A 26637-nucleotide genomic window follows, 5' to 3' on the forward strand; every position below is an offset into this window, starting at 1 on the left:
TTCCTTCTCTCTCCTGCAGGGGCATAGAGCTCCATTGCACGTATGGACCATAGTCCATTCAATCACCTATGCTTAGAGATTAAGGTAGTTTACAATATTTCCTAATTACAAATAATATCACAAAAAATACTGTGCACATGTATTTTAATATTATTAAAGGTATATCTTCAGGGCAAATTCCTAGAAGTGAGGTTGCCAGGTTGAAGGGTAAATGCATAAATAGACTTGTTAGAAATGCCAAATTCTCCTTCATAGCTGCACACCATTTTGCATTACCACCAGCATTGTATGAGGATGCCTGTTTTGAAACAGCCTCACCAACAGCGCACTGTCAGGCTTCTGAATTTTTGCTAATCTGATGGATTAAAAGTTGTACTGGCATATCTAAAAAAAAATAGCTTTGCTGAGGTAGAATTTATATATACAATAGTAAAATTTACTAATTTTAGGTATGTGGTTTGATAACTTTGCTTAACCCAATGTCACAAAAGTTTCTTCTGGAATTTAAGTTTTAGTTCTTACGTTTAGATCCATAATTCATTCAGAGTTAGTTTTTGAATATGAAATGAGGTAGTGGCTGAGATTCAATTGTTCTCACACTAATATTCCCTTGTTCTAGCACCATGTATTGTAATGAGCAGCTTTTCCTCATTGAATTGTCTGTGAATGTTTTCAAATACCAAGTGACCCCAAGTGAGGGTCAACTTCCACTGGTATCAGATTGCTGTTAGCTCCAGGCTTAAAACACTCGGAACAAGAAATTTAGTTCACATAGTTCCTCTCTTCCCAGAGGAGCAGCTTCTCTGTGTTCACGTTCCAGTTCCTTTGGCTGTTGCTTAGTGTGTAATGTCCAGGTTTTAGAGTTGTTTTCTCTTGTGAAATGTCCTCTGCAAGTGTCTTGCTCAGTACTAGAAGCTGGAAGTCCTGTCTCAATGCAGATTTAATTGGTATTTCTCTTATTATGAGAAAGACTGAATATCTTTTCATGTTTCATGTGACCTTTTTATAACTTTTTTGGTGAGTGGTCTGTTCATGTCTTTTACCCATTTTTCTATATAATTTTTGGTTTCATCTAAACTGTTAAAACTTCTGCTTATAATTTGTGTATATGGATGCAATTGAATTTTGCATATTAATTTTAATTTTTAAAATATTTATTTATTTATTTATTTGGCTGTGTTGGATCTTCGTGGCTGCGTGCGGGCTTTCTCTAGTTGCGGCGAGCGGGTGCTACTCTTCATTGTGGCGCGTGGGTGTCTCATTTCAGTGGCTTCTCTTTTTTGCGGAGCGTGGGCTCTAGGCGCAGGCTTCAGTAGTTGTGGCACACGGGCTCAGTAGTTGTGGCTCGTGGGCTCTAGAGCACAGGCTCAGTAGTTGCTGCACATGGTCTTAGTTGCTCTTCAACATGTGGGATCTTCCCGGACCAGGGCTCGAACCCGTGTCCCCTGCATTGGCGGGCAGATTCTTAACCACTGCCCACCAGGGAAGTCCCTTGCATATTAATTTTATATCTTGCTGGCTTGTGGATTTTTCCAATGAGTTAGTTTTATCATTGATTCTCTAGAGTTTTCTGGATTACTATTATGTTATCTGCAAACAGAGATAGCTTTATTTTTTCTTTTCCAATTCGTATGTCCCTAGTTGTCTTTCTAGTCTAACTGCATTTTCTTTTTTTGTGCTACTTTTATCAGGTTTAGGCATCAAAGGTTATACTTGCTCCCAGAAAAGAATTTGGAAATTTTCTTTCTTTCTTTTTTTTTTTTAATACTCTGAAGCCATTTATGGGGGATTGATTGCCAGAGGTTTGGTTAGATTCCCCTGTGAAACTATTTGGCCTGGTCCTTTTCTATAGGGTGGCTTCTTGGTAACTTTATTTCTTCTATGGAAATTGGTATATTAAACTTTCTATCTCTATTGAGGTCAGTTTTGGTAAATGATATTTTCCTAAAACATTTTAATAGGTGAGTTAATCCCAGTTATGTTAATTAAGATGACTATTATATTCAGTCTCAATTTTGTCATACTGTCTTTTGTTGAAATTATTGTGTATATTTACTGCATTTCTTCATTCATGTGTCCCTTTTACTTTTTAAAAAATATTCCTTTTGGTAATTAGGAAGATGTGTGTTTTCATTCTACAGGTTGTATCTGTATTATTGCTTTTTATAGTGCCTGAGATTCCCTCAATCTTTACCTCATCTTTTTAATATTTGGTGTCAGTTTTAAATAATATTCAGTGACTATTATACTTTACTCATACAACAGAATGATCTTATGCTATTTTCCCTTCTCCTCTCATTAAAAATAAAATTGCATCTTTGATTTTTGTCAGACATGTAACGTTTACACATTATTCTTTTACCTGTGAACTCAACCTCATTTTAGTCTCAGCTATACAATAACAGCTAGGAAATGCTCACTGTTTGGAAATTCTTGTCAAAGTTATCCCAGGCATTTTTTGGCTGGGTGAAACTCACCTCTCCCATATTCCTCAGGAATACTACATGTGTACATTATGCTCTGAATACTGGCACATTTTAAACTGTTTTTCTATGGCCTTGATATCTGGGAGTCAACTTGGTGCTATACAGTATTCTTGGTTTACACATTCTTTCCTTTAGTTTCATGAAAATATTGCTCCACTAATGCCTTACTTTGTATGTTGTGTCAAGAAGGCTGATGCTGGTCTAATTCTATTGCCTTTGTAAGTTATTTGACCTTTTCATTTGAAGGCACTTTGCATATTTTTTCTCTATCTTTAAAGTCTACTAGTTTTACTAGGATATGTCCTACAATTGACCTTTCCAGGCCAAATTTCCCCACTACCCATTAACAGTGTCAGGTCATCTTTTATTTCTGAAAAGTTTTCTTGGATTACGGTTCTAAATATTAGTGCTGTTCAGGTGTTTTGATTTACTTCTTTAAGAAAACCTTTTACTTCTTTATTTCATTATTTTTCTGGTTTTCTTCAATGCCTTTTCATTTGATTATATTCTTCCTTGGGAAACCTGTAATTTAGTTTCCATTTCTGGTATCATTTTGTCTTTTTCTTCTCTTTCTTTTCTAAGTTTTATCAAGTCTCATTTCATTTATTCCTGTTTTTTTGTCATTTTCTAAGTCAGTTTTAAATTTCTGATTTGAGGTTTTTTTTTTTCCTTAATGCCAAATGCTTGTTTGAGGATATTAAATTGAGTTTGCAGTGATGTGTTACAGTTTTTGTCAGCTTTGTGGTTGAATTGTTTTGGAGTTTTCATTAGGAGGAAAGCTTTAATTCATATTGCCTGATTTTTACAGTTGTCTTGTAATCACAGGGACAGTTTTTTTTTTTTTTTTTCCGATTCCTTTTTCTTTCATAGAAAGAGTTCTTAGTTCAACAGCACCCTCTTCTGTGCAATTTCTTTTATGGATCATGTTGTTGACGGTCATAGTGGAGGGTAGATAGAGGAGGTTTGGTATGTCTTGTTTCTCTTTCATTTCTGCAAGATCCTTAATTTCCCCCTCTTATTTCTTTGTTTCTCTTTATTTCCTAATCTCCAAGGGATACCACCCCTTCTCTATTTGATTCTTCCCCAGAAGCAATGATTCTCGAAGGCTGCCACTTCTGGTTGCACACACTTTCTCAAGTCCTGAGAACCACAAAAACCTGGCCTCTGTTCAGTATTTTGGCATTAATAGTTGCATTTTTCTCTTTCTGGGGGTGATTTTATTTGTAGTATTTCATCTAATTGCTCTGTTTCTCCTTATTCTTTTTCAGAGTTTTTAAGCCTTATCTCCTCTGCTCTTTGTACCCCAGGTTTCAGTGGCAGGCAAGCTGCAAGAATTTGTTGGAATTTTTAAACTCTATTTGTATGTAGTTCGAAGGTTCTGGTGTTCCCTGTCCAATAGCCATATTTAAGGTATGGGTCCTGGGAATTCCCTGGCAGTCCAGTGGTTAGGACTCGGTGCTTTCACTACCATGGGCCTGGGTTCAATCCCTGGTTGGGGAACTAATATCCTGGAAGCCAAGTGGTGCAGCCAAAAAAAACCCCAAACAAACAAACAAAAGAAACTGCTATGGGTCCTGTATGGTTTTATTTTGTTCTGTAAATTTTATGTTTTCTGGGAGGATAATGTTGGGGAGATTCAAAATCAGGTGATTGCCACTGATCTATAACAATGGTCTCTTAACTTCATACTCTTCTTAATATTTTATTTGTTTGTTACTTGTATGTCTATTTCATGATGTTCTTGTATTTTTTTGCTGTAAGTTACTTAAAATTCTCTGAAGAATGATGCAGAGTGAAAATTAATTTTTTTAAATTAATTAATTAATTTATGTTTGGCTGCATTGGGTCTTCATTGCTGCGCGCAGGCGTTCTCTAGTTGCAGCGAGCGGGGGCTACTCTTTATTGCGGTGCATGGGCTTCTCATTGTGGTGGCTTCTCTTGTGCAGAATGGGCTCTAGGCATGCAGGTTTCAGTAGTTGTGGCACATGGGCTCAGTAGTTGTGGCTTGCAGACTCTAGAGCGCAGGCTCAGTAGTTGTGGCGCATGGGCTTAGTTGCTCCATGGCATGTGGGATCTTCCCCGACCAGGGATCAAACCTGTGTACCCTGCATTGACAGGCGGATTCTTAACTACTGTGCCACCAGGGAAATCCCAAATTTTTACTTTTAATTATTAAAAAATAAAATAAAAAAATGTTCTGCTTTGGAGGTTTCTGTTTTTTGCTTCCTTTGTTTTTATCTTTAATAAGATGAGTATGAGTAACAGAAGAAAAGGAAAAGGGAAAATAAAAGAGAAAGAAAAAAAGAAGAGGAAAGCAATGAGATGGGTCATTTCAGTCCATAGATATCTGGCTTTGAAAGCAATTTCCAAGAGGAGTTTTAACATTTCCTTTGGTAGCAGGAATTCAGCATGGCTACAGCCCCTGTGAGTGATTGCTTTTAAGATCTATACTATTTTATACTATACTGTTTACATCTGTAAGCTCTGGGATATTATACAGCATCAATGCTTTGTAATTATACCTCATATGTTTATGCACACATATACAAAACACATATATACAATACATACACTTACTTGTTTCACATTCTGGAGTTCTTCTGTCAATTGTTTCCTTTGCCTTTCCGATTGAAATAATTTTTCCTATATTTAAAAACCACTGAATTAATAACTTGTTATGAAGCTATCAACGGGTATGATATTTAGGGCTTTGTTTCAAAGCTTATAAATTCCCCAAACATCCAATTTCTACAATTTGAAAATGTAGTTCCCAGGCATTTTTCTGGCTTTACACATACCATCTAAAAGTAATTAGTTATTTACAGTATAATTGTGGTGATGTAAACATATTTTCTGTTACTATAATTAGTCACTTTTTTTTGGAGGGGGGTCCGGCACCATGCAGCTTGCAGGATCTTAGCTCCCTGATCAGGGACTGAACCTGGGCCACAGCAGTGAAAGCCCGGAATCCTAACCACTAGCTACCAGTGGACTCCCTGTTAGCCACTTTTTAAAACCTCAAAATCCAAGGTCTAAAATAAGTCAATCAGGATCAGAATGTATAAATATTAACTAAATGTTGGGTAATAGCTATCATTGACAAAGAGCTTGCAAATTGAAGAACATTATTATTACAACTTAGAGTGTCTCTTACTATACTAAAGAAGACTATGAAACTGGGTTAACTATTATTTCTTAATTTAGTTTATTTTTGGAAGATTATCCATAAAACTGAAGATACGACTGGTGTAACCAAAATATGAAATAATAGTTATTAAGGAAGAATAACATTAGGCATGTCAATAAAATATTAAAATCTTTGAACTTAAAATTCAGTTGAGCAAATATCCTAAAATGTTCAATTTTGTTAAGTATGTCATAAATAAATCTACATGTTTTTGATCAAATCAGAGATACTAAGAGTAATTTAAGAACCATTTTACTATGAACCCAAGCAGAGGAATCGCTGGAAGATTATATTAAGTATTAAATATTCATGGCAGCATTGCAAGGTTTACAGGAAGCAATTTGCTTTCTGTTATACTTCAGCTCATTCTTGTCTAACAGATGAAATGAAAGTACATGACAATGAATATAATATAGAAATCTAATGAATCTGCCACAGACCAGAAGCCAAGAAACTGCTGGCTCCTGGGTTTTATGCAAGTCACCTTCACTTTTTGTGTCCTAGTTTTTTGCATCTGTAAATGGAAAATATATCTATTTTCATTCAGCTTTACAAAGCAGTAGCAATGTGAACTCTGCAGAAAGGCTTTAAGTTAAATGAGGCCCATGGCACTTTTAAAAATCATTCTTGCAAAATAAAAATTAGCCATTGGTATCAAATTTTCTTGGCTTCATTTTTCTTTGTACCTCAAATGAGACATGAAGCATAGAGATGTCACAGGATAATGGGAAGTGATGAGAGACCACCTACACACTCCATGAACTTCATTTAACAACCTCTGCTATTTGTGTGAGTGCGTGTAATATCAATACAAGCAGAAAAACTCAAAAGTGCAAACATTATCTCAAATGAAATATTTATTGCTTTGTACAATCTTTTCTATAGTTAAACAAGTGGTTCTCAGCCAAAAGATAGGTTCTCAGGTAAAGGAAATTATAAAATATAGAATATATTTTACCCATAATTTTAGGTTTTGTCACAGTAGGATATGCTCAGTTACATCTCAAAAATTTTAAACGTGAATCCCGATTTACTGAATAGCTCTTCAGGAAAACTTTGTTTAAATGTTAAATTAAATTAAAATTCTAATAATTACTACTGATATTCCAATAAAAAACAGGAATATATCATTAAATTTAACAATGATAAACATTAGGGAAATAAAAAAGATCTGAGAGACTCAGAAAATTCCGATGAACCGTAAGATTCAATGACTTATGCAGAGTAAATTATATAAAAATGCTGTCTTACCAATGTAAACAACCCTGGAGATGTTTTCTAAGAGAATATGCGGAAACTACTGTCAGTATATTTTTAAAACTAAATTTATATTTTTCATCTTAACTCTTGTTACACAAAAAAATGTGGATAGTGGTTTCAAAGATGTAAAAAGAAATATAAAATATTCCTTTAGTAGTAAAATGCTTACATTTGGCAGTAACATGAATTGGTAATATCTTTTGAAAGGGAATTTGGCAACATGTAAAATTTTATGCATCCATATTCTTTGATAAAAGCAATTCGGCTTTCAGAATGTATTCAATTTGTACTTTTACAACTGCACAACGGTCCAAAGATACATCTACAAAGCTACTTATAATGGAATTATTTTTAATAATGGAAAACTGGAAATAGCCTAAATATCCATCAATAAGGAACTGGTTAAATAACCTAGAATAGAACCTTTTGATGATAGGAGAGACATTAAAAAGGATTAGGTAGATCTGTATATGTTAACCTGAAAAGTAACCAAAGATATAACGTTAACAAAGAGAAAAAAAGAAGGCAAGTTGTAAAAAAGTGTGTAATGTATGCAATTTTGTAAAAGTTAAAAAATATATACACATGTATTTTTAAACATATGATTGGCTACATAGAGAAAGTCTCTGAAAGGATAAACAAGATATGTTAAACAATGGCTTCCTCTAGAGGTCAGAATTTAAAAACTAAGGTAGCAGGGAAATTTCTTTCTTTTTTTTTTTTTTTTGGTGTAAAGATTTTGCTTTAATAAAAATTAAACAAATAATAGAATTTCACTTATTTAAGAAAATAATTAAAAGTAATTTAAAAATATATCCCTTTGGTGAATTAATGGTAAATCAAGTAGTTATGTTGCTTTTCTTGAAGATTTGAAAAATATAATGGCTTTCTGTAAAACTTAGGATATAATGTAAATTTAATATTCTACTAAACATGAAATGAAGATATATAAAGAGAACCAAAATCTTAAAGTATATTTGGGATATACTGTGTTTTTATTTCCCTTAAATCACATTGCCTTAATTCTAAATTATGTTAGCGGAACAAGATGTCCCTGAAGCATTCCCATGAACATGGGAGAAAATGTATTTTCCAATGAACATCTGAGGATCCAAAACTGTCATGGCTTGTTTTGTGGGCTTCTCATCTAATCTTTGTTGGCTCCTTATTCTTGCCACCAGCGTAAGAAAAAAAAGGGGTGAAAAGTAGCCAGATCAGAAGGGATGACTAAAAACCACTGTTTACACTGAATCTTAGATGGAGACCGTGAAATATAAATAAGTGTGTGAACTAAAAAATTAATTCTCTAAAGGTCAGCTGAAGAAATAAATATCAAATTACTTGGTATTAATATTCAATGCTAAGCTATTTGATATTAATATTCTTTAAAAAAAAAAAAAACTAAGCCCCTATACTCCAGAATTCAACAGAAGGTAATTTTCTTTCTTTTCATTTTTTCTAAAGAAAATATAAGGAAGCTAAATTGGAGATTACCTTAAGTGTATTCACTTCTTCCAAGGCATCATTTCTTTCATGTTTAAGCCTCTCCATTTCATCTGTTTCTAAGGAATCACAGGGAAGAAGCTGTCAACATTAAAATATAAGAGAAAAGTTATACATTAGATACTAACTATGAGAACATAAAAATCCTTTTTGATGAGTCTTAGGCTTTTGCATTCCAATAACAAGATTCAGTTTCTTACTTTGGAGTCATTTCATTAGATAAAAGAGAATATTAAAATAATCTGGGGTAACAATTCATTTAAGCTTAACCTTATATTTTTGTTACTAATACAGAATTTAGATGATTATGAGATATACACACGCTGTTCTCATCTTTATTATTCTTATTTTAACAATATAATTTTTCCTTTAAGTCTAAATTTTAAGACTGTGTTTATAATGTATGTGTTTATATATATGTGTGTGTGTGTGTATACACACACAATGGAATATTACTCAGCCATAAAAATGAATGAAACAATGTCATTTGCAGCAATGTGGATGGACATAGAGAATATTATGCTTAGTGAAATAAGTCAGAAGAAAGGCAAATACTATATGATATCACTTACATGTGGAATCTAAAAAATAATACAGATGAATGTATATGTAAAACAGAAACAGACTCACAGACATAGAAAACAAACTTGTGGTTACTGAAAGGGAGAGGGAAGGGGGGAGGGACAAATTAGGGGTATTAACAGGGATTACGGGTTAACAGATACAAAGTACTATATATAAAATAGATAAGCAACAAGGATATACTGTATAGCACAGGGAATTATACCGAGATTCTTGTAATAACCTATAACGGAATATAATCTGGAAAATACTGAATCACTATGTTGTATACCTGAAACTAACACAATACTGTATATCAACTGTACTTCAATTAAAAAGACTTTATGAGTTATCAACATAAACTACTCCCTAAAGATGTCCACACCAAGTACATGGTATATAAGGCTAACAAAATGCTGGACATTATCAATCAAGATAGTTTACAGGAACCCAGTAAAGTACATTAATTGATTATGTCTATTATTGTTTTAACTAAACGAAATGTAATGTAACAGACAAAGTGGCTTAAAAAGATTCCTGCACAGAAACTGTCTTGAAGATAATATTAATAATTCATGCACAGGTGAATAACAACAACAACAAAATAGCAGAAAGGACAATTTCTCTTACTTCTAGCTTGATCTCTGACAGTTAATTATAAGGTAAAAAAAATGGCAATCTTATCAGAGATAAAAATCCAAGTCTAATTATAGCCATCTTCTATGCAGAAGTTATAAAAGAGCTAAAAATAAAGTATAGAAAATATGATTTATAGGACCGAATAGAGAAAGTGATTGCTATATAAGTATGAGCTTTAAAGCAGGGCCCTTCAGATAGGAGAGGTGAATGCAGAGTAGGAAAAGATAATACAAATAGTTAATAATATCAACCATTTATTAGGAACTTTGTGCAGATACATTGCTAAGGACTGTATATATTCAATATTAAATCCTTACTATAACTTTGTGTCTGTTTTACATGAGGGAATGGGTTCAAAATGTTAGTAAAATGCCTAAGGTTTCACAGCTAGTAAGTGGCCATTCCAAGATTCCCACAGAGATCTGACATTAGTCTGTGATTTTTACTAACTGCTCAACAAAAATTCATGGTGGTATGGATATGATAAACTCAGATTTGCTTTCCAAGTCTTAGAATAACAGAAGTAGGGGTCATTCCTCAAGTTTTTGCAGAAATATTTTCCCTAAAATTATTGGTTCCTTTTGTTCTGACACATTTGCTTTTGTGTACCTATGGCCATTGTCCATAATAACATGATCTCATATTCTTCATCTGTCTCTGTCATTCTATTTCATAAGTAGTCACAGAATTCATTCTTACACTGTTTTAGATTACTTCCAAATACAATTTCAAATGTAGCAATATTTCCCAAGATGTGTTCCAAAGGATATTAATTAGATTTGTATAAAAGCATAACTGGGTGATGGTGATGGTGATAGTGGTCCTTGTAGGTCAGATAAGTTAGAGAAATGCAGGATTTAGAAAAAATTAACTTTCTTTCCTGCAGGGCTTCCAGTAGCTTTGATATGCTAATAAGCATTTTGAATATCCCAAAAGGTAACATAATGACTTGTTTTCCTCAAGTTTTCCAACCACATTACACACACACACCCTCCTTTATTTTGTAGTATCTCGTGGGACTAATGCCTACCAAGCACATTCTGGGAAACACTGCTACTATACATTCAGATGGTCTTATTCTATCTTGTTATCTTAAGAAGTAAAAATAAACAATTCAAGAGTTTAAATGAGAATCTAGATAACAGAGCTATCATAATTTACTAAGATAAATTATGGATTGGGATTTTTAGGGATGTAATCATAATTTTTTGCATTTAAAATGAAGGTAAATCATGCATAAAAGAGTCCATGGTACCATTTTGGGAGGCAAAACACTAGGCGACAGTCATAGAACAAACCATGACTTTAAAAAAAAGTTTTATAACTTTATTGCTATTTTAGGGCTAAACAGAAAAAAACTGGCCATTCTGGTAATATCACAACATATTACTTGTGAATTCTTTGAAAAGCCCCTTTGTACCCAGTGACTTTCCAAATATGCTTCAACTAAGCAAGCAGCAAATGAAATAAATAAACTGTTGCTATTTAACACCAATGATTCCAGACAGATACCTATTTTCTAATATAGCTCCAGTTCTTGGACTTTATCCTCCTTTCCTTCTTACATCCCTTTCCTGCCTGGCTCCCATGATATAATTTTCGACCCTCAGGCCCCTTGACCTCTGCGATACCTGGTACATAACATTATAAATCATTTCTACTCTGCTTTCTCACGTCTCCTATGGAGATATCAAGAGATACTTCAGAAAGTCACTGCACTGTGCTGAGCAAGTCTGACCTCAACTCTCCCTTCACTGTGCTCCATCATCAAAATTTTTAAGTTATTTGACTTGTGCCAAATATGGATAGCCACTATTGCACTGGCCACATTCCTAGCCTCAATTCATTTGAAACAGAACAAAACAACAACCTCTGTTTCAGTCTAATTTTATTGATAAACCCTTCCATTATGAACCCATCCAATTACGTCCTTTCCTTAAAATTTCTGTGTATCCCCCCTTTTCCCCTTCCATTTCCCCTGCTTACTGCTTTTACTTCTTATAATCTGGTTTATGTATCTTTCCTCCCATCCCCACATTTCAAAAATAATTACTTGTAGTGTCACCAAACAACCTGTTATTTGACAAAATAAATGCCCCTCATCTACTTTCTTAACCACTTTGCTACATATAACATTGCTCAAGCCATTTGTTCTTGAAACTTTCTCTTCCCTAGGTTTTTCATACTCCACTATCTCATCTACCCTCAGAATATTTAGGCTGTTTTGACTTAATTTCACTTCTACTCCTTACATGGGGGAAAAGGGAGGTTCCCCAAGTTTGTCCCTTTCCGCTGCCTTCTCTACAAGCTCTCCCTGAGTGATAACATTCACTGCCATGCTATCATAACTATCATCATCCAGATCATTCTCAAATCCCTCTCCTGGTGTCCAGTTCCTTATTTCCAATTGTCTTTTGGTTATTTATACCTGGCAGCATCTTGAACTTACCCTTTCCAAAACACAACCCATCATCTTCTCTACCTTTCTCTTCTTATTCCTTCTTTCCAGTAAAAGTAACAACATGTCATTAATCATCCGAATAAAAACTTCAGAGTTATCTTTAACTCATTCTCCCTTGGTTCTGACATCCAAATGCAAGCCTCATTGATGAGATACTTGTTTCAGTAAGTATCTTAGATCTGTCTCACCATTCCTTTCCATTCTCATCTTCATCATAGTTTAGTTCTTTATTATTCCGTATTTGGTAGTCTAGACTACCAACCACCACGTTAATCCCTTCCAAGATAACCAACACTATTTAAGATTACTATTTCTAAAATACCACTTTGATCATGTCACTATTCTCCTTAATGGCTCCCCACTTAACACAGGTACACATTTCTAAGTTTAATATTTACTCTTCCTTCACTGACCTGCATGTACCCAATTATCTTATTTAAAACATAGATTACTCTCTGCTTACCAACACATTATACACATTGTTTTTCATGCTAATAAAAATGCTTATCATTCTCTGTTCACCTCTTGAGCAGATAAAATCCTATTTGTCATTCAAAACTCACTCAAATGCCAACTCTGTTATGAACCTTCTCTTAATGTTCTAAGCTCTGTTATTACTATGGCCTTATCACACAATGAATTTTTAAACTTTATTTGTAAATTTCTTTACATTATACTTTAAATTCCTTGAGGGGCAGGCTCCAGTTTTATTTATCTTAATAACATGTGCTGGAGCACCTAACACAATGCCACACACACTGTAGTTGTTCAATATACATTTAATGTTTTACAGATGAGTATATAGTGAAGTGGCTATAAAGTATTTACTGCTACACATAGTGAGAAATACCATTTATATCAGTGAAGTATTATCATTCTTATTATATACAGTTCACTTTGATATTTTCCATTCTATTCTATTTCACTTGTTAAAATGCAATCCACTTAATTGATTTAGCACGTACCCCAATTGTGAAAAGTCTGCATTCAGATACTTATGGTGTTCTGTGATTTTAATATAATCCATTTATGATACTTGATTAGTGTGGTAAAGCCATCACAATATCATGGACTACAGTCTGCTGTTGCTAATTTTAGAATACTGCTAAATGTAGGCTCCAACCTTGCCTTTTCTGGGTGTAATCTTGTGCCAGTCACAGGTATAGCACTGTGTGAATTTTTTAATATAGCAATGATGACTAGAATCACAGAAAGATAATTATATTTTTGCTTCTAAATGCCATATTATTCCAAAACCAAAAGTTTTTTGCCAACTGAACAAGAGTAGGACTGACTATACTGGCTCAGCAATTCTTTCTTCTTAAAAGATAGTATCTCAAGAAATCTTATGAGTCAGAATGATCAGCAAATTAAGCTAGTTACAAAAGAGTACATACTGTATGATCCTTTTTTTATTATTAATTTTTATTGGAGTATAGTTGCTTTACAATGTCATGTTAGTTTCTGCTGTACAGCAAAGTGAGTCAGCTATGCGTATATATATATGCCCTCTTTTTTGGATTTCCTTCCCATTTAGGTCACCATAGAGCACTGAGTGGAGTTCCCTGTACTATACAGTAGGCTCTCATTAGTCATCTATTTCATACGTCATAGTGTATATATGTCAATCCCAATCTCCCAAATTCATCCCACCACTCCCTTACCCCCTTGGTGTCCATACATTTGTTCTCTACATCTGTGCCTCTATTTCTGCTTTTGCAAATAAGTTCATCTGTATGATTCTATTTATTACTGTGTCCATTATGATTCCGTAAAAATATTTTTAAAAAATAAATTAAGAAAAATATAAGCCAAAACAAAGGAAACATATGGGTAAAAAACAAGCATCCCTAACAAATGGATTATAAAATCTGACTCTGTTGTTTAAGATGAGATGGTTGAGGGGGTGACCAGAGGGGAATTTCCTCACCTTCACAGAATGTCATGTCAGCATCCTGACCTCAGATTAATTGATATACTATTTCACATGAGGCGCTATACTGTTTTACAACTGAAAAAAAAATTGGGAAACATACTAAAATATATATATTTTAAAATTTGTTTCTGGTGAGCTGTTTGACAAGTAATGATTTTTGCAGTATTTTCAAACTGTGGTGCATAACTCATTAGTAAATTATAAGAGCAAATATTTAATGAAATAAAATTGAATATTAAATAAGAACACAAGGATGTAGAAAAGGTAAGTAATGCTTTGAGACTTTTGTTTCAGTTACACATGTGAGTGTGGTGAAGTAAAATGCATTCTCACTGTGGATTTGTGGATTCAGGTCATTTTATGGGGATTCTTCTGTGTGTTGACAAGCAGAATACAACAAAAGAATTCTTGTAAACTGATATAATGACTCTTGCACAACATATGATCTGAAGCCACAAACAGGACATTATTGGCATGTGGGCCTTGCACCATTACCATCAGCACTTTGCTTTTGCTATCAAAATGCTATCTCCGCAACGGGAGAGGCCACAAGTGAGAGGCCCGTGTACCTCAAAAAAAAAAAAAAAAAAAAAAAAAAAATTAGACTTAACCTAACAATAACAATGAACCTAGAACTAAACAATGAACCTAGAACTAAAAAGCTGGAGTAATTAAAATAGTAATGTACTGGCAGAGAGAAATGGATCAACAGAACAGAGTGGTTTGTTTAGAAACAGAGCTATGTACATGTAAAGGAATGAAATTAGAACACTCCCTAACACCATACACAAAAATAAACTCAAAATGGATTAAAGACCTACATGTAAGGCCAGACACTATAAAACTCTTAGAGGGAAACATAGGCAGAACACTCTATGACATAAATCACAGCAAGATGCTTTTTGACCCACCTCCTAGAGAAATGGAAATAAAAACAAAGATAAACAAATGGGACCTAATGAAACTTAAAAGCTTTTGCACAGCAAAGGAAACCATAAACAAGACGAAAAGACAACCCTCAGAATGGGAGAAAATATTTGAAAATGAAGCAACTGACAAAGGATTAATCTCAAAAATATACAAGCAGCTTATGCAGCTCAATGTCAAAAAATCAAACAACCCAATCCAAAAATGGGTAGAAAACCTAAACAGACATTTCTCCAAAGAAGATATACAGATTGCCAACAAACACATGAAAGGATTCTCAACATCACTAATCATTAGAGAAATGCAAATCAAAACTACAATGAGCTATCACCTCACACCAGTCAGAATGGCCATCATCAAAAAATCTACAAACAATAAATGCTGGAGAAGGTGTGGAGAAAAGGGAAACCTCTTGCACTGTTGGTAGGAATGTAAATTGATACAGCCACTATGGAGAACAGTAGGGCAGTTCCTTAAAAAACTAAAAATAGAACTACCATATGACCCAGCAATCCCACTACTGGGCATATAGCCTGAAAAAACCATAATTCAAAAAGAGTCATGTACCACAATGTTCATTGCAGCACTGTTTACAATAGCCGGGACATGGAAGCAACCTAAGTGTCCAGCAAAAGATGAATGGATAAAGAAGATGTGGCACAACTCTACAATGGAATATTGCTCCGACATAAAAAGAAACAAAACTGAGTTATTTGTAGTGAGGTGGATGGACCTAGAGTCTGTCATACAGAGTGAAGTAAGTCAGAAAGAGAAAAACAAATACTGTATGCTAACACATATATATGGAATCTAAAAAAAAAAAAAAAAAAGTTTCTGAAGAACCTAGGGGCAGGATAGGAATAAAGATGCAGACGTAGAGAATGGACTTGAGGACATAGGGAGGGGGAAGGGTAAGCTGGGATGAAGTGAGAGAGTGGCATGGACATATATACACTACCAAATATAAAATAGATAGCTAGTGGGAAGCAGCTGCATAGCACAGGGAGATCAGCTTGGTGCTTTGTGACCACCTAGAGGGGTGGGATAGTGAGGGTCGGAAGGAGATGCAAGAGGGAGGGGATAAGGGGATATATGTATATGTATAGCTGATTCACTGTTATACAGCAGCAACAAACACAACAATGTAAAGCAATTATACTCCAATAAAGATTTTTTTTTTTTAAAAGAAAGAAACAGAGCTGTGTATCCAGATGCAATTTAGTATGTATTAAAGTTGTATTTCAAATTAGTGGTAAAAGTGGAAAAGGATGGTTATTGAATAAATGATGGTGGAATAAGCACACGTGGTTATCCATTTGGGGCCCAACCTCATGAATAAACAAAAATAAGTTATCTATATATGATATGTTAATACATAATATAAATTGGGAAGACCTTCTTTAATAATGTAACAGTATCAAAAATTCATAATGGAAAGGACTGAAAGATTTGGCAATATAAGTGTCAAAGGTTTGTAGAACAAACGACTTACAAAGTTAACAGTCTTCACAATTCCATTTTATGTAAAGCACAAAAAGACCAAAACCAATCTATGTTGTTAGAAGCAAGAGTAGTTGTTACCTTGACTGGGGGTGGGGAGGGCAAGCGCTAGTAATTAGAAAGGAACTCGGCGAGTAGGAGACAGACATCAGGGTCCTGGTAAGTTTCTTTAACGTTATGTTTCTTGATGTGGATGCTGATTACACAAGAATGATTCAGATTGTAAAATTTCAGAGGGTTTACACTTACGACATGAGTACTTTTCTGTGGTAAATTTAAAGATGGGACTAGCATGAGGGAATAGTGAGAGAGGAGGATAGAGGAGATCAAGGTAAAATTTTACTTTTGATTTTAAATTATCTGTATTTTATATATTTATCCAAAAATCATGTATTATCTGCGTAATTTATTTTTTTAAAAAATAAAAAATGAATAAAGCCTATATATATGACAGAAAACATTTAAGGCTTATGATTTAAGTACAATCAAGACAATTCTATAGGGCATACTCTACCTGTGAGTCTAATATGTTGGAAATTTCATGTGCACCAACATTTGCTTCACCCAAATGCAAGCAAAACAAGTTTCTGGCAACCTGGACAAAATCTAAAATAGAACATATTTCAGTAAGAATAGAGCATTTAACCTTGTCTAAGCAAACCTTACCTTTTTCTACATGAAGCTGAAGCTATGTGTTATAACTAATGCTTAAAATTTAACTTACTTAAATTACCTTAAGATAGTGTTAACTGAAGTGACAGATAAATTTAAGTTCACATAGAAGTAAGAGATAAACTGGTTTTCACTCATTTCATTTAACTTTGCTGAAATTAATAAATCAGATACAATAATGAAGCAAATAAATGTCACAGGCATAACTATCTCTCCAACTCTTTTATTATGAATAGTACTCTTTCTAAAACATATGAAAATATTATGATTTACAGCTTTTCTAGCCGAAAGAACCTGAGGTTTAATAATAATAATAATAATAATAATAGCAGGAAATGTTTTTATAACAGCCTCTATATGCTACGTATGGCCCTTTGCGATTTCACCTTGAGAATTCTCTGCGGTAGTTCTCATGTTCTCCATTTTACAGTTTGGGGTAAGATAAGTTAACTGTCTTAAACCTCCCAAGGCTACTTGGCAAATAAGTAGCAGAGCAAGATTCCATTGAAGTGTGACTCGGAGGCATATTCTCTTGTTTGTTATATAACACTGCCTGATGCCAACCTAGCAAACTATATGCTTCTTCAGACATGGAGTGTGACCTGTTCATCCATCTAACTTCAATTTATTTTTAATTTGATTCTTATATTTTTAGTTTCCAATAATCCTTTTAATTGTTCCTATTTTACAGTATCCTACTCTTATTGCATGGATGCCTTCGTTTTCCTTATCTATTTAAAAGATGCTAATTATGGTTTTCGTGAAGTTCTTTTCTGCTCTCATAATATTTCTCTTTTTTCTGAGTTCCTCTTTTTCTATTTGTCTGATACTTTGGGGCTTTATACTTTATGTTGGAGGATTTCTCCAAACGTCTGGTGTTCATATTTAAGATGAATCAGGCACTAAATCGTTGACTGGAAATTTTGTGTGCATAACTCACTTTGTCAACTAGTAGGTTTCACTACAGAGCAATAAGGTGGTCAGCTATTATGATACTTTGTTCAGGTTCTTCAGAGAGAACCTTACAACCTGTTGCCTACAGAGTATACACATGGTTGCAAATATCACTGAGCAATCTGTGTGTGTTTTGTAAGTGATAATTCACCATACACACCCCCAAATTCCTTAGCTGTTGGCAACTATAGGTCCAGAATCAATCTGGTTTAATTTCTCAAGGGAATATACTTATTTTCCTCTGCAAGGGTAAGGGATGGTAGTTGTGGATTACTTGAGACGGGGCAGGGAACAGCATATATAATTGCTCCTTAACACAGCCTTAAGTACTCAATGTTTTCAATTCCTAAGCCTTTCCAGGGATCAGCTTGTTTCCCGTTGTGATTCTCCTATCTCTTCAGACACTTGGACTTTACATGCCTCTGTTCATTAATTCATTTTCCTCATCTACTTTGTCCTTATACACTGTGGTTTTACATGTAGTTGTTTCTTGTTCTCATTACACTGTATGATTTCAAGAGCAGAGGGGAACAAATACATCTTTTTTCATCACTTCAAACCCCCAAATTTCTTTTAGCAATGCAGATGCTTTTAAAATGATACAATGTTGCATCTACTCTATAAGAAAAAAAAATACTTAATGCTGGAAAGGATACAAAAAAACTGTTACATTCAAACATTACTAGTGGCAGAACAAATATGTGTGTAAAATGTCTCTGGAAAACAATTTATCAATACATATCAGAAGTCTAAGCCACTTATGGGGATTTATCCCAAGAGAAAGAAGAAAAAAAGCTATATTAAATATAGAATTATTTATATTGTCAGTTAATGAAAAACCATCAAAATTCCCAATAGTGGAAAAGCTTAATATTATAGTATATCAATGGAGTATGTTCACAATTTGCTATCTTTAATAATAATTATAAAATAAAAATAAGAATAATTATACAGCATAATGGAATATTTATTATATCATATTGGCTGAAAAAAATTAGAATTTCACAGTAGCAGAACTAGGGCTTCTATATATTGTACTGTTTCTTTTGTTATTACTAAAGCAATGTTTATGGAATAAATTAAAAATAAAAAAGATATGATTGAATGATATTTTAAAACTGAAAGATTCTAAGAAAGTTCTCCTTTCTGCTGACCCAGTAAGACCAATAATTCTATCTGAGTCTTTAGAATACTGATTAAGGAACTTAAAATAGATGTGGTTTTATTTTTCTTTCTCTCCTTCCAAAGAAGAGGCACTCAATGAATATGGGCCACAATAAGTTTCTGTGATGACACACGTGATGAACCTAAATATTACCTCCAAAAGACACTGTCCCCTTTGGGTCTACTTGCACTTGCTGTCTCAGGGCTTGGTGTTGTTCCTTTGTGGGCTGAATACCAAGATAATTTAGAGCCTGGAAGGAAAAGGATTCATGTGAAGCAATTTTTCAAATCTCCAAAGAATAAAACTTTTCATTACAACTTTATTTTACAATCCAGTGAAAAGAATCAATATCAGGAATAGTGACCATGATCAAAGAAAGTCTGATGACTATTTATGGATTAATTTTCCATAAAATATTAGCTTCTTGATCTACCACCACCTCATTTTTTCCCCCAAGGCTAGCACTTTGGCCAATGCCAAATAGCATATCCCTAGAACCAAAATTCAAATTATTTCTTAGTTTAAAATATGTGACATGGCAGAAGAAAAACAGCAAGGAAATCCTAATAAATCTTATTTAACATTAATTTTTCTAAGTAGCACTCTAAAACACTGATATTTTGTTGATATCTTCTTGTACTTGAGACCAAAACTAAGGATGACAGGAATTGGTTGGAATACAAAAAATTCTAATTTTGGCTCGTTTATGGGCAGGCTTACATAAATAATAAACTAAAAAGCTTTCTCTGGAACCCTCTTCTCTCTACCTTCTCTTTTTAGTACCCAAAGCTAATTAAAATTTCAGAGCCTGCTAGTTGTATTTCAGTGTCCATTCTCTCCTTGTTCTTTAGTAACAGAACCAAAATCTTTAGCTAGAAACATTGTCATTCAGCTAAAAGATATGTCCCAGCCGATTCTGCAGCTTGATAAGGCCATATGACTATGTACTACCCAAGGAGACATAAAGCGAACTTGCAGGGAACTTCTGGTAAGTCTTTCAAAAGTGGGGTAGGGACTTCTTGTCCCTTTTTTCCTTCTCTCTTTGGTCTTAATTAAAAGGAAAAAAAGATGAAAGAAGGAAGGAAAAGAAAGGAGGGAAGAAAGAAAAGATGGCTGGAATTTAAGTAGTCATCTTGGTTCATGAGCCACCTCAACAAAGACGGTGGAGCAGAAAGATACTTAAAAGCATGTATAACCTCCATGCCAGCCCTGGATTACTTTCTTTCAGGTTTCCTTTGGTGTAAGAAAAATAAATTTCCATTAGAAACCACTGTTATTTTAGGTTCTCAGGTTATATATAGCAAAATCTAATCTTAACTAATGAATAAGGACTGACTAGATGCCCTATTATCTGATTCTGGCAAGAACATCAAAACTAAAATGTAGGTAAAGGTTAATACTAGTAATTGTCCTTATATATTCCTTCCTCCTTTGAAATCTGTTCAGTCATCCATCACTTCATTTACCAAGTATTTATTTAGTGCTTACTATTTGTTAGGCACTAAACTATACAAAGGGACACAAACAAGATATAGCCACTACCCTCAAAGAGCTATGGTCTCTAGAGAGAGGATAACATGTAAATAAACGTAATTAGTGCAATATGTAATTTAATAGAAGTGTGTACAGGATGTACTGTGGCAAAACCAAACTGGTCAATGTATAGGTGGCTGGGCACAGTGAGAAAAGGAGACAGAAGGAAGGGAAAACATCAGGAAAGAGTCCTTCAAAAGTGATTCTAGAGCATTTTAAGCAAGCATCATCTGCTTTCCCTACTACACAGTCATTGCCTTGCATAACATGGAATAATGATTCTTAATTTTTGATATTCTTTTCCTTCAGTCATAAAAAATGTTGCAAATACACCAAAAAAAAGGAAAGAAAATAATACAAAGAACACCCATTTACTTCTTATCATCAAGTATATACTCATTAGTATTTGCTTGAAATTTATATATATATATATATATATATATATATATATATTTAAGAAATAAACATTATAGACTTGTTTGAAAGCTTTCTCCATTGTTTCTCAGCAGGAACCACTATCCTAAGTTTGGCATATCCTTCCTGTCTATGATTTGATGCCACTACTACATTTATTCCCTAATAACATGTACTCTTGTGCATTTATTATTTTATATGCATAGTATAATATAAAAGGATAACCTTACAAATTATTTTTATTTTTTACCTCAATGTTACAATTTCACAATTGCTCCATATTGTTAACTGCAAAACTAGTTCACTTATTTTAAATTTAAATGGTGTCTAACTAGATGAATGTATTATAATTTATTATCCATTCTCTCATTGATGGGCTTTTTATAATTACTCCACTCTGTTTTTTATAATAAGACATTTTACACATCTCCTCATATAGATGTGTAAAAATTTCTCTACAGTACACCCCTAGAAGAGGAAATGCTGAGTCATAGGGTATACATACTGTAAAATTTCTTAGATATAATAAAATTGCTCTCCAAACTGGTTGCATCAATTTATGCGCAACACTAGTATATAAGTAGCTCTATTTTTCTACATTCTTAACAGCATTTGCTGTTTTCACACTTTAATTTTTGTCAACATGTTGGATATGAAATAGTATGTTGTTTGTTAATTTGAATTCTCCTAACTACAAGTGAGATTTAGCTTCTTTTATATGTTTATTAGCAATGTTTTTGACATGAATTATTTATCAATATGTTTTAAATTTTCATATATAAAGTTTGAGGAAGTATTTTTTGTTATTGATTCCTAATATGGTGGCATTCTCCCAATTGTAAAAACCCAAAATGTTCCCAGACATTGCCAAATGTCCCCTGAGGCAAAAAACCCACATCCCTGCTTTTGAGAGCCACTCCTCCAGAGACAAACACTATTAATCGACTCGTGTATAATTTTCCTGATTTCTTCTATGTATATAACACCTGTATATGTAAAAAAAAATTATATATCTTTTGCAATAATTAAATTATACTATATACTGTGTTCCATGTCTTTTAAAAAAATTATCAATATGTAACAGCCTTCTGTACATTTTAGATATTTTGCATGCTTCTAAAACTTGTTATAATAGTACATTAAAGCTTAGTATTTAAGTATATTTAGTTCAGATTTTGAATGTAACAAAACATTGCAAAAGCCCCTTTTGTACTTCTCCCCAAGAATTTTATTATATATTTGAAATATACTAAAAACATACATGTAACAAATATATGTTTTAAAACATCCATGAATCCATTTAAGAATTACAAAATTGCTAATACTATTGATTTATGTAACATATGCTTCTCCTACTATACTAGAGGTAACCACTACTAAGGAACTATGTCATTATCATTCCCATACTATTTACTTTAAAATGGTTTGTCACAGACTATGTATCCTTAACATGTTTTTTTGTTTTGCTTTTTTTTTAGCTTCATTAAAATGCGACTGATAGTCTTCTAAAACTTGTTCTTTTTACCCTACAGGATTGTTTTATCATTCATCCACCTGGTTATATGGTATTGTAACATTAATACATTCACTTTGATCTAATATTTGATTAGATGAATATGCCACAATTTATTAATCCATCCTCCTCTAGATGAACATTGGGGTTTTCTGCTTACCAGCAATGAACATTCTTGTACACATCTACTACAGCACATGGGTAAAAATTTCTTTAGAGTAGGAAGAAATTCTAGGAATTTCTACCTACAATAGGAATAGTATTGACACGTCTTTTTCTGATTTAGTTCTAGGAGTTCTTCATATATTCTGGATACCAAAATTGTATATGTCGTGTGCATTACAAATATTTTCTCCCACTTTTTGGCATAACTTCACTTTCTTACAATCTCTCTTTATGCAGTTTCTCATGGATAGTTCCCAAGTGTGATTTTATACCATTACTTCATACTTTTATAAATATATGTGACAAATAGTTTTAAAAAATATTTTTAAGTTTTAACTTTTATATAAATGGTACCATACTCTATATATCAATGTGACTTTTTATTAATAACAGATATACTGAGATATAATTCACAAAAAGTTCACTGTTTTAGTGTCCAGTTAAGTGGCTTTTAGTACATTCACATAGTTGTACATCAATCACCTAATTCTAGAAAATTTTCATCACCCCTAAAAGAAACCCCATACCCATTAGCAGTCACTTGCTATTTTTCCCTATCCCGCCAGCCCCAGGCAACCACTAATCTATTTTCTGTCTATATGGATTTGACTATTCTGGGCTTTTCATATAAATAGAATCATGTAGCTTTTTGTGCCTAGCTCCCTTCACTTAGCTTAATGTTTCAAGGTTTGTTTATGTTATAGCATATATCAGAACTTCATTCCTTTTATGGCCCAATAATTGTCCATTGTATGTATGCACTACATTTTGTTTATCTTTCTTAAGTTAAAAAAGGTGAATCAAGAATAAAATTAGGAACAAGACATTATTTTAAAAATACTAGGTAGAAAATAAATTAGAAACTCAGTGGTTATGTGACTGAAATAGCAGGTGACTGCAAAGAAAGACCGTGAATTAGAAAAACAATGCATCACTAAAGTTAAAATACTGGGCAATGAGAAGCATGTAAGTTCAGAAGAGGCTAATCAGAGTTAAAGTATTATAAGCACCTTGTATATTTGAAAGGAGGGTAAAGATTCTGATTAACTTTAGACTAAGTTAAAGATGAACGTTAAAATTTTAAGGTAATCCTTAAAAGATTAGCAAGAGAAGGTACAATTTCTAAATAAGACGGGGGAGTAAAAATATAAAATTAAAAAACCACCAACCAAAAAATCAAACATAATCAAACCAAAACAATACAGTAAACATGGGGTAAAAAAGGGATTAAAAACAAGAACAAAGAAAAAAATTTTTAAATAAGATGGTAGAAAGAACTCAAAATGCATTATAATTAGACTAAATGTAAAGAATGTGGAGCAATGGGAACTCTTGCATAAGACTAGTAGGAATCAAAATTGGTAGAATTACTTTAGAAAACAATACACCAATCGAACAATTATTTTCTGAGCATATACTATGAGCCAAACATTTTTCCCGGAGATGAAGAAACAGAAGGAAAATTCTAACAATACCTTAAGTTAGGTTGAAGGTAAATAAACTTTGACCTTATTAATATTTTAGGAATCAACTTTTAAAAAGCATATAAATGATACTCAACATTTGGAACAGAGTTACCTCTTGGGGAAAGACATATATATATACAATCAAGAAGAGAGACACAGGCAATGTCAAAGATTCTCATTTTTAGCTGGGTGGCAGAGTATATGTGCATTTGTTTTATTAATCTTTAAACTCTACACATAAAATATAATCATTCTTGCAGATGATTATTATTCTCATATAAAGAAATAAAATAGAAATATTTTATAAAGAAATAAAAACAGGGACTTCCCAAGTGGCGCAGTGGTTAAGAATCTGCTGTCAATGCAGGGGACACGGGTTTGAGCCCTGGTCCAGGAAGATCCCACATGCCACGGAGCAACTAAGCCTGTGCGCCACAATTACTGAGTCTGCACTCTAGAGCCCATGAGCCACAACTACTGAGCCCACGTGCCACAACTACTGAAGTCTGTGTGCCTAGAGTCCGTGCTCTGCAACAAGAGAAAACACCACAATGAGAAGTCTGTGCACCACAATGAAGAGTAGCCCCCACTCGCTGCAACTTGAGAAAGCTTGCACACAGCAGCAAAGACCCAACACAGTCAAAAATAAAAAAATAAAAATAAAGTTTCCTTTAAAAAAAAAAGAAAAAAAAACAATTTTACAAAAATAATGCAAACAAAAGACCTATCATAGAAGGTACTCAATATACAGTGATTCTTATTGTATTAAGTAATAAAATTGCAAAATGCAATTAACTACTGTGTAAATTTTTCCTGAGCTAAACTTAGTAACAGATGGAAGTTTTGTTGAAAGAAAAATTTACAAGAATACAGCATGTCAGTGAGGTAAGCTCATAAATTTAAATTGAAAGTAATTTGATGGGAGATGAAGATGGCAGAGTAAGAGGACATGGAGCTCACCTTTCCCCACAAACACATAAAAAATACAGCGATATATGGAAAAATTCTTATGGAAAACTAACTGGAAACTGGTAGAAGGACTCCTATACAGCCAAGGCTGAAAGAAAGATATGCTGTACCTATATAGAACGGGAAGAAAAGTGATTGGGTTGGGACCTGTGTGCATGGGAGGGAACTCAGAGGAAAGGGGGGATCACATGGGTGGACATTCATCCTGGGGTGTGAGTGGGTTGAGGCACAGACTGGGTGTCCCAGTCCTGGGGTGCTATGCAAAGGAGACAAGCTCCCTTGGCCACTTGGAGAACTGCTGGAACAGACAGAAAGGCTGGAGAAGCCTAGACTCCACTCCTCATGAGAGGTCTGCCCTAGCAGCTGCCACTAGCAGTCTGCCCTAGCAGCTACCACCTAGCCATGCTCCCCAGTCCAAGCAAAGAGAACACCCCACTCACTCTCCGCCACAGCATGGCACTGGATCTAGGGCACCCAGGACCTGGGAGAAGACTTCACTTAGGGATGCAGAGGCAACCTGGGGGTGCAGGGTGTAGCCCAGATAGGGCAGCGGTAGCCATTGTTGGTGCTTACTCAAGAGATGCCCCAAAAGCAGCCCAAATTTCTTATAGCAGTGTGGTGGCCAGATTTCCTGTGACTACCTTGCTAAGTGTGCCAGCCCAAGCTGAGCAAACAGTCCAGCCCCACTAACTCCATGCCACCGTACAACACTAGATCTCAGGTGACCACAGCCAGGGAAAAGATGCGACCACGGATTGCATCTGAACAAAGCTGTAGATGCCTACACAGGCAGAGTATCAGACCTCTGTGAGTACACAGGCCCCACTTGCTTCAGGACACCCCTCCTTTGGAGCAAAGGCCCCAGTGCAGGGAGAAGGAAAAACACATACTTAAAGGGAACAGAGTTAGCTCTAGCTCGACCCTCAGGGATTCTACTCCAGCAACTTGGGAGCAAATCCTGCCCCTGACAGGGTGGTGACAGCCAATGAGCAGAGAAGTCCCACCTCACACCCTGCACAGACTTTAGCTCCTCCATCACCAGCCACAGGCCCTACCAAGGTGACAGCTGCCAGCAAACCTTGAGGAAAGACATGACTGGCATCCACATCAAATCAAGCCCTTCCATTAAAGGCACTGGGAACACGCAGTCAGCACAGCGATGCTCTCAAATAAGAACATGCCCTCAAGACCACAACGGATAACTGTTTCACCAAAATTCCTAGAAACAGAGAAAGTTAACTAAAATGAAAAGGCAGAGGAACTACTCTTAATTGAAAGAGTAAGAGAAAACCCCTGAAAAAATAAATAATGAAACAGAAATAAATA

The 26637-nt window shown here is 34.3% G+C and overlaps 1 protein-coding gene across 3 annotated transcripts in view; it reads right to left on the minus strand.

The window, feature by feature from the left end:
- The window catches only part of STXBP4 (syntaxin binding protein 4), a 171539-nt gene that overhangs the window by 98401 nt on the left and 46501 nt on the right, over window positions 1-26637 (minus strand). For all 3 annotated transcript variants that reach the window (XM_060080938.1, XM_060080939.1, XM_060080940.1), the window contains 4 exons: window positions 19405-19501; window positions 16975-17066; window positions 8428-8517; window positions 5064-5129 (listed from right to left, as the gene is read on the minus strand). In XM_060080938.1, coding sequence (XP_059936921.1) covers window positions 5064-5129; window positions 8428-8517; window positions 16975-17066; window positions 19405-19501 — 345 coding nt within the window. The remainder of the gene's footprint in view (window positions 1-5063; window positions 5130-8427; window positions 8518-16974; window positions 17067-19404; window positions 19502-26637) is intronic.

This window comes from Mesoplodon densirostris, chromosome 18 (assembly GCF_025265405.1).
Source record: "Mesoplodon densirostris isolate mMesDen1 chromosome 18, mMesDen1 primary haplotype, whole genome shotgun sequence".
NCBI lineage: Eukaryota > Metazoa > Chordata > Mammalia > Artiodactyla > Ziphiidae > Mesoplodon > Mesoplodon densirostris.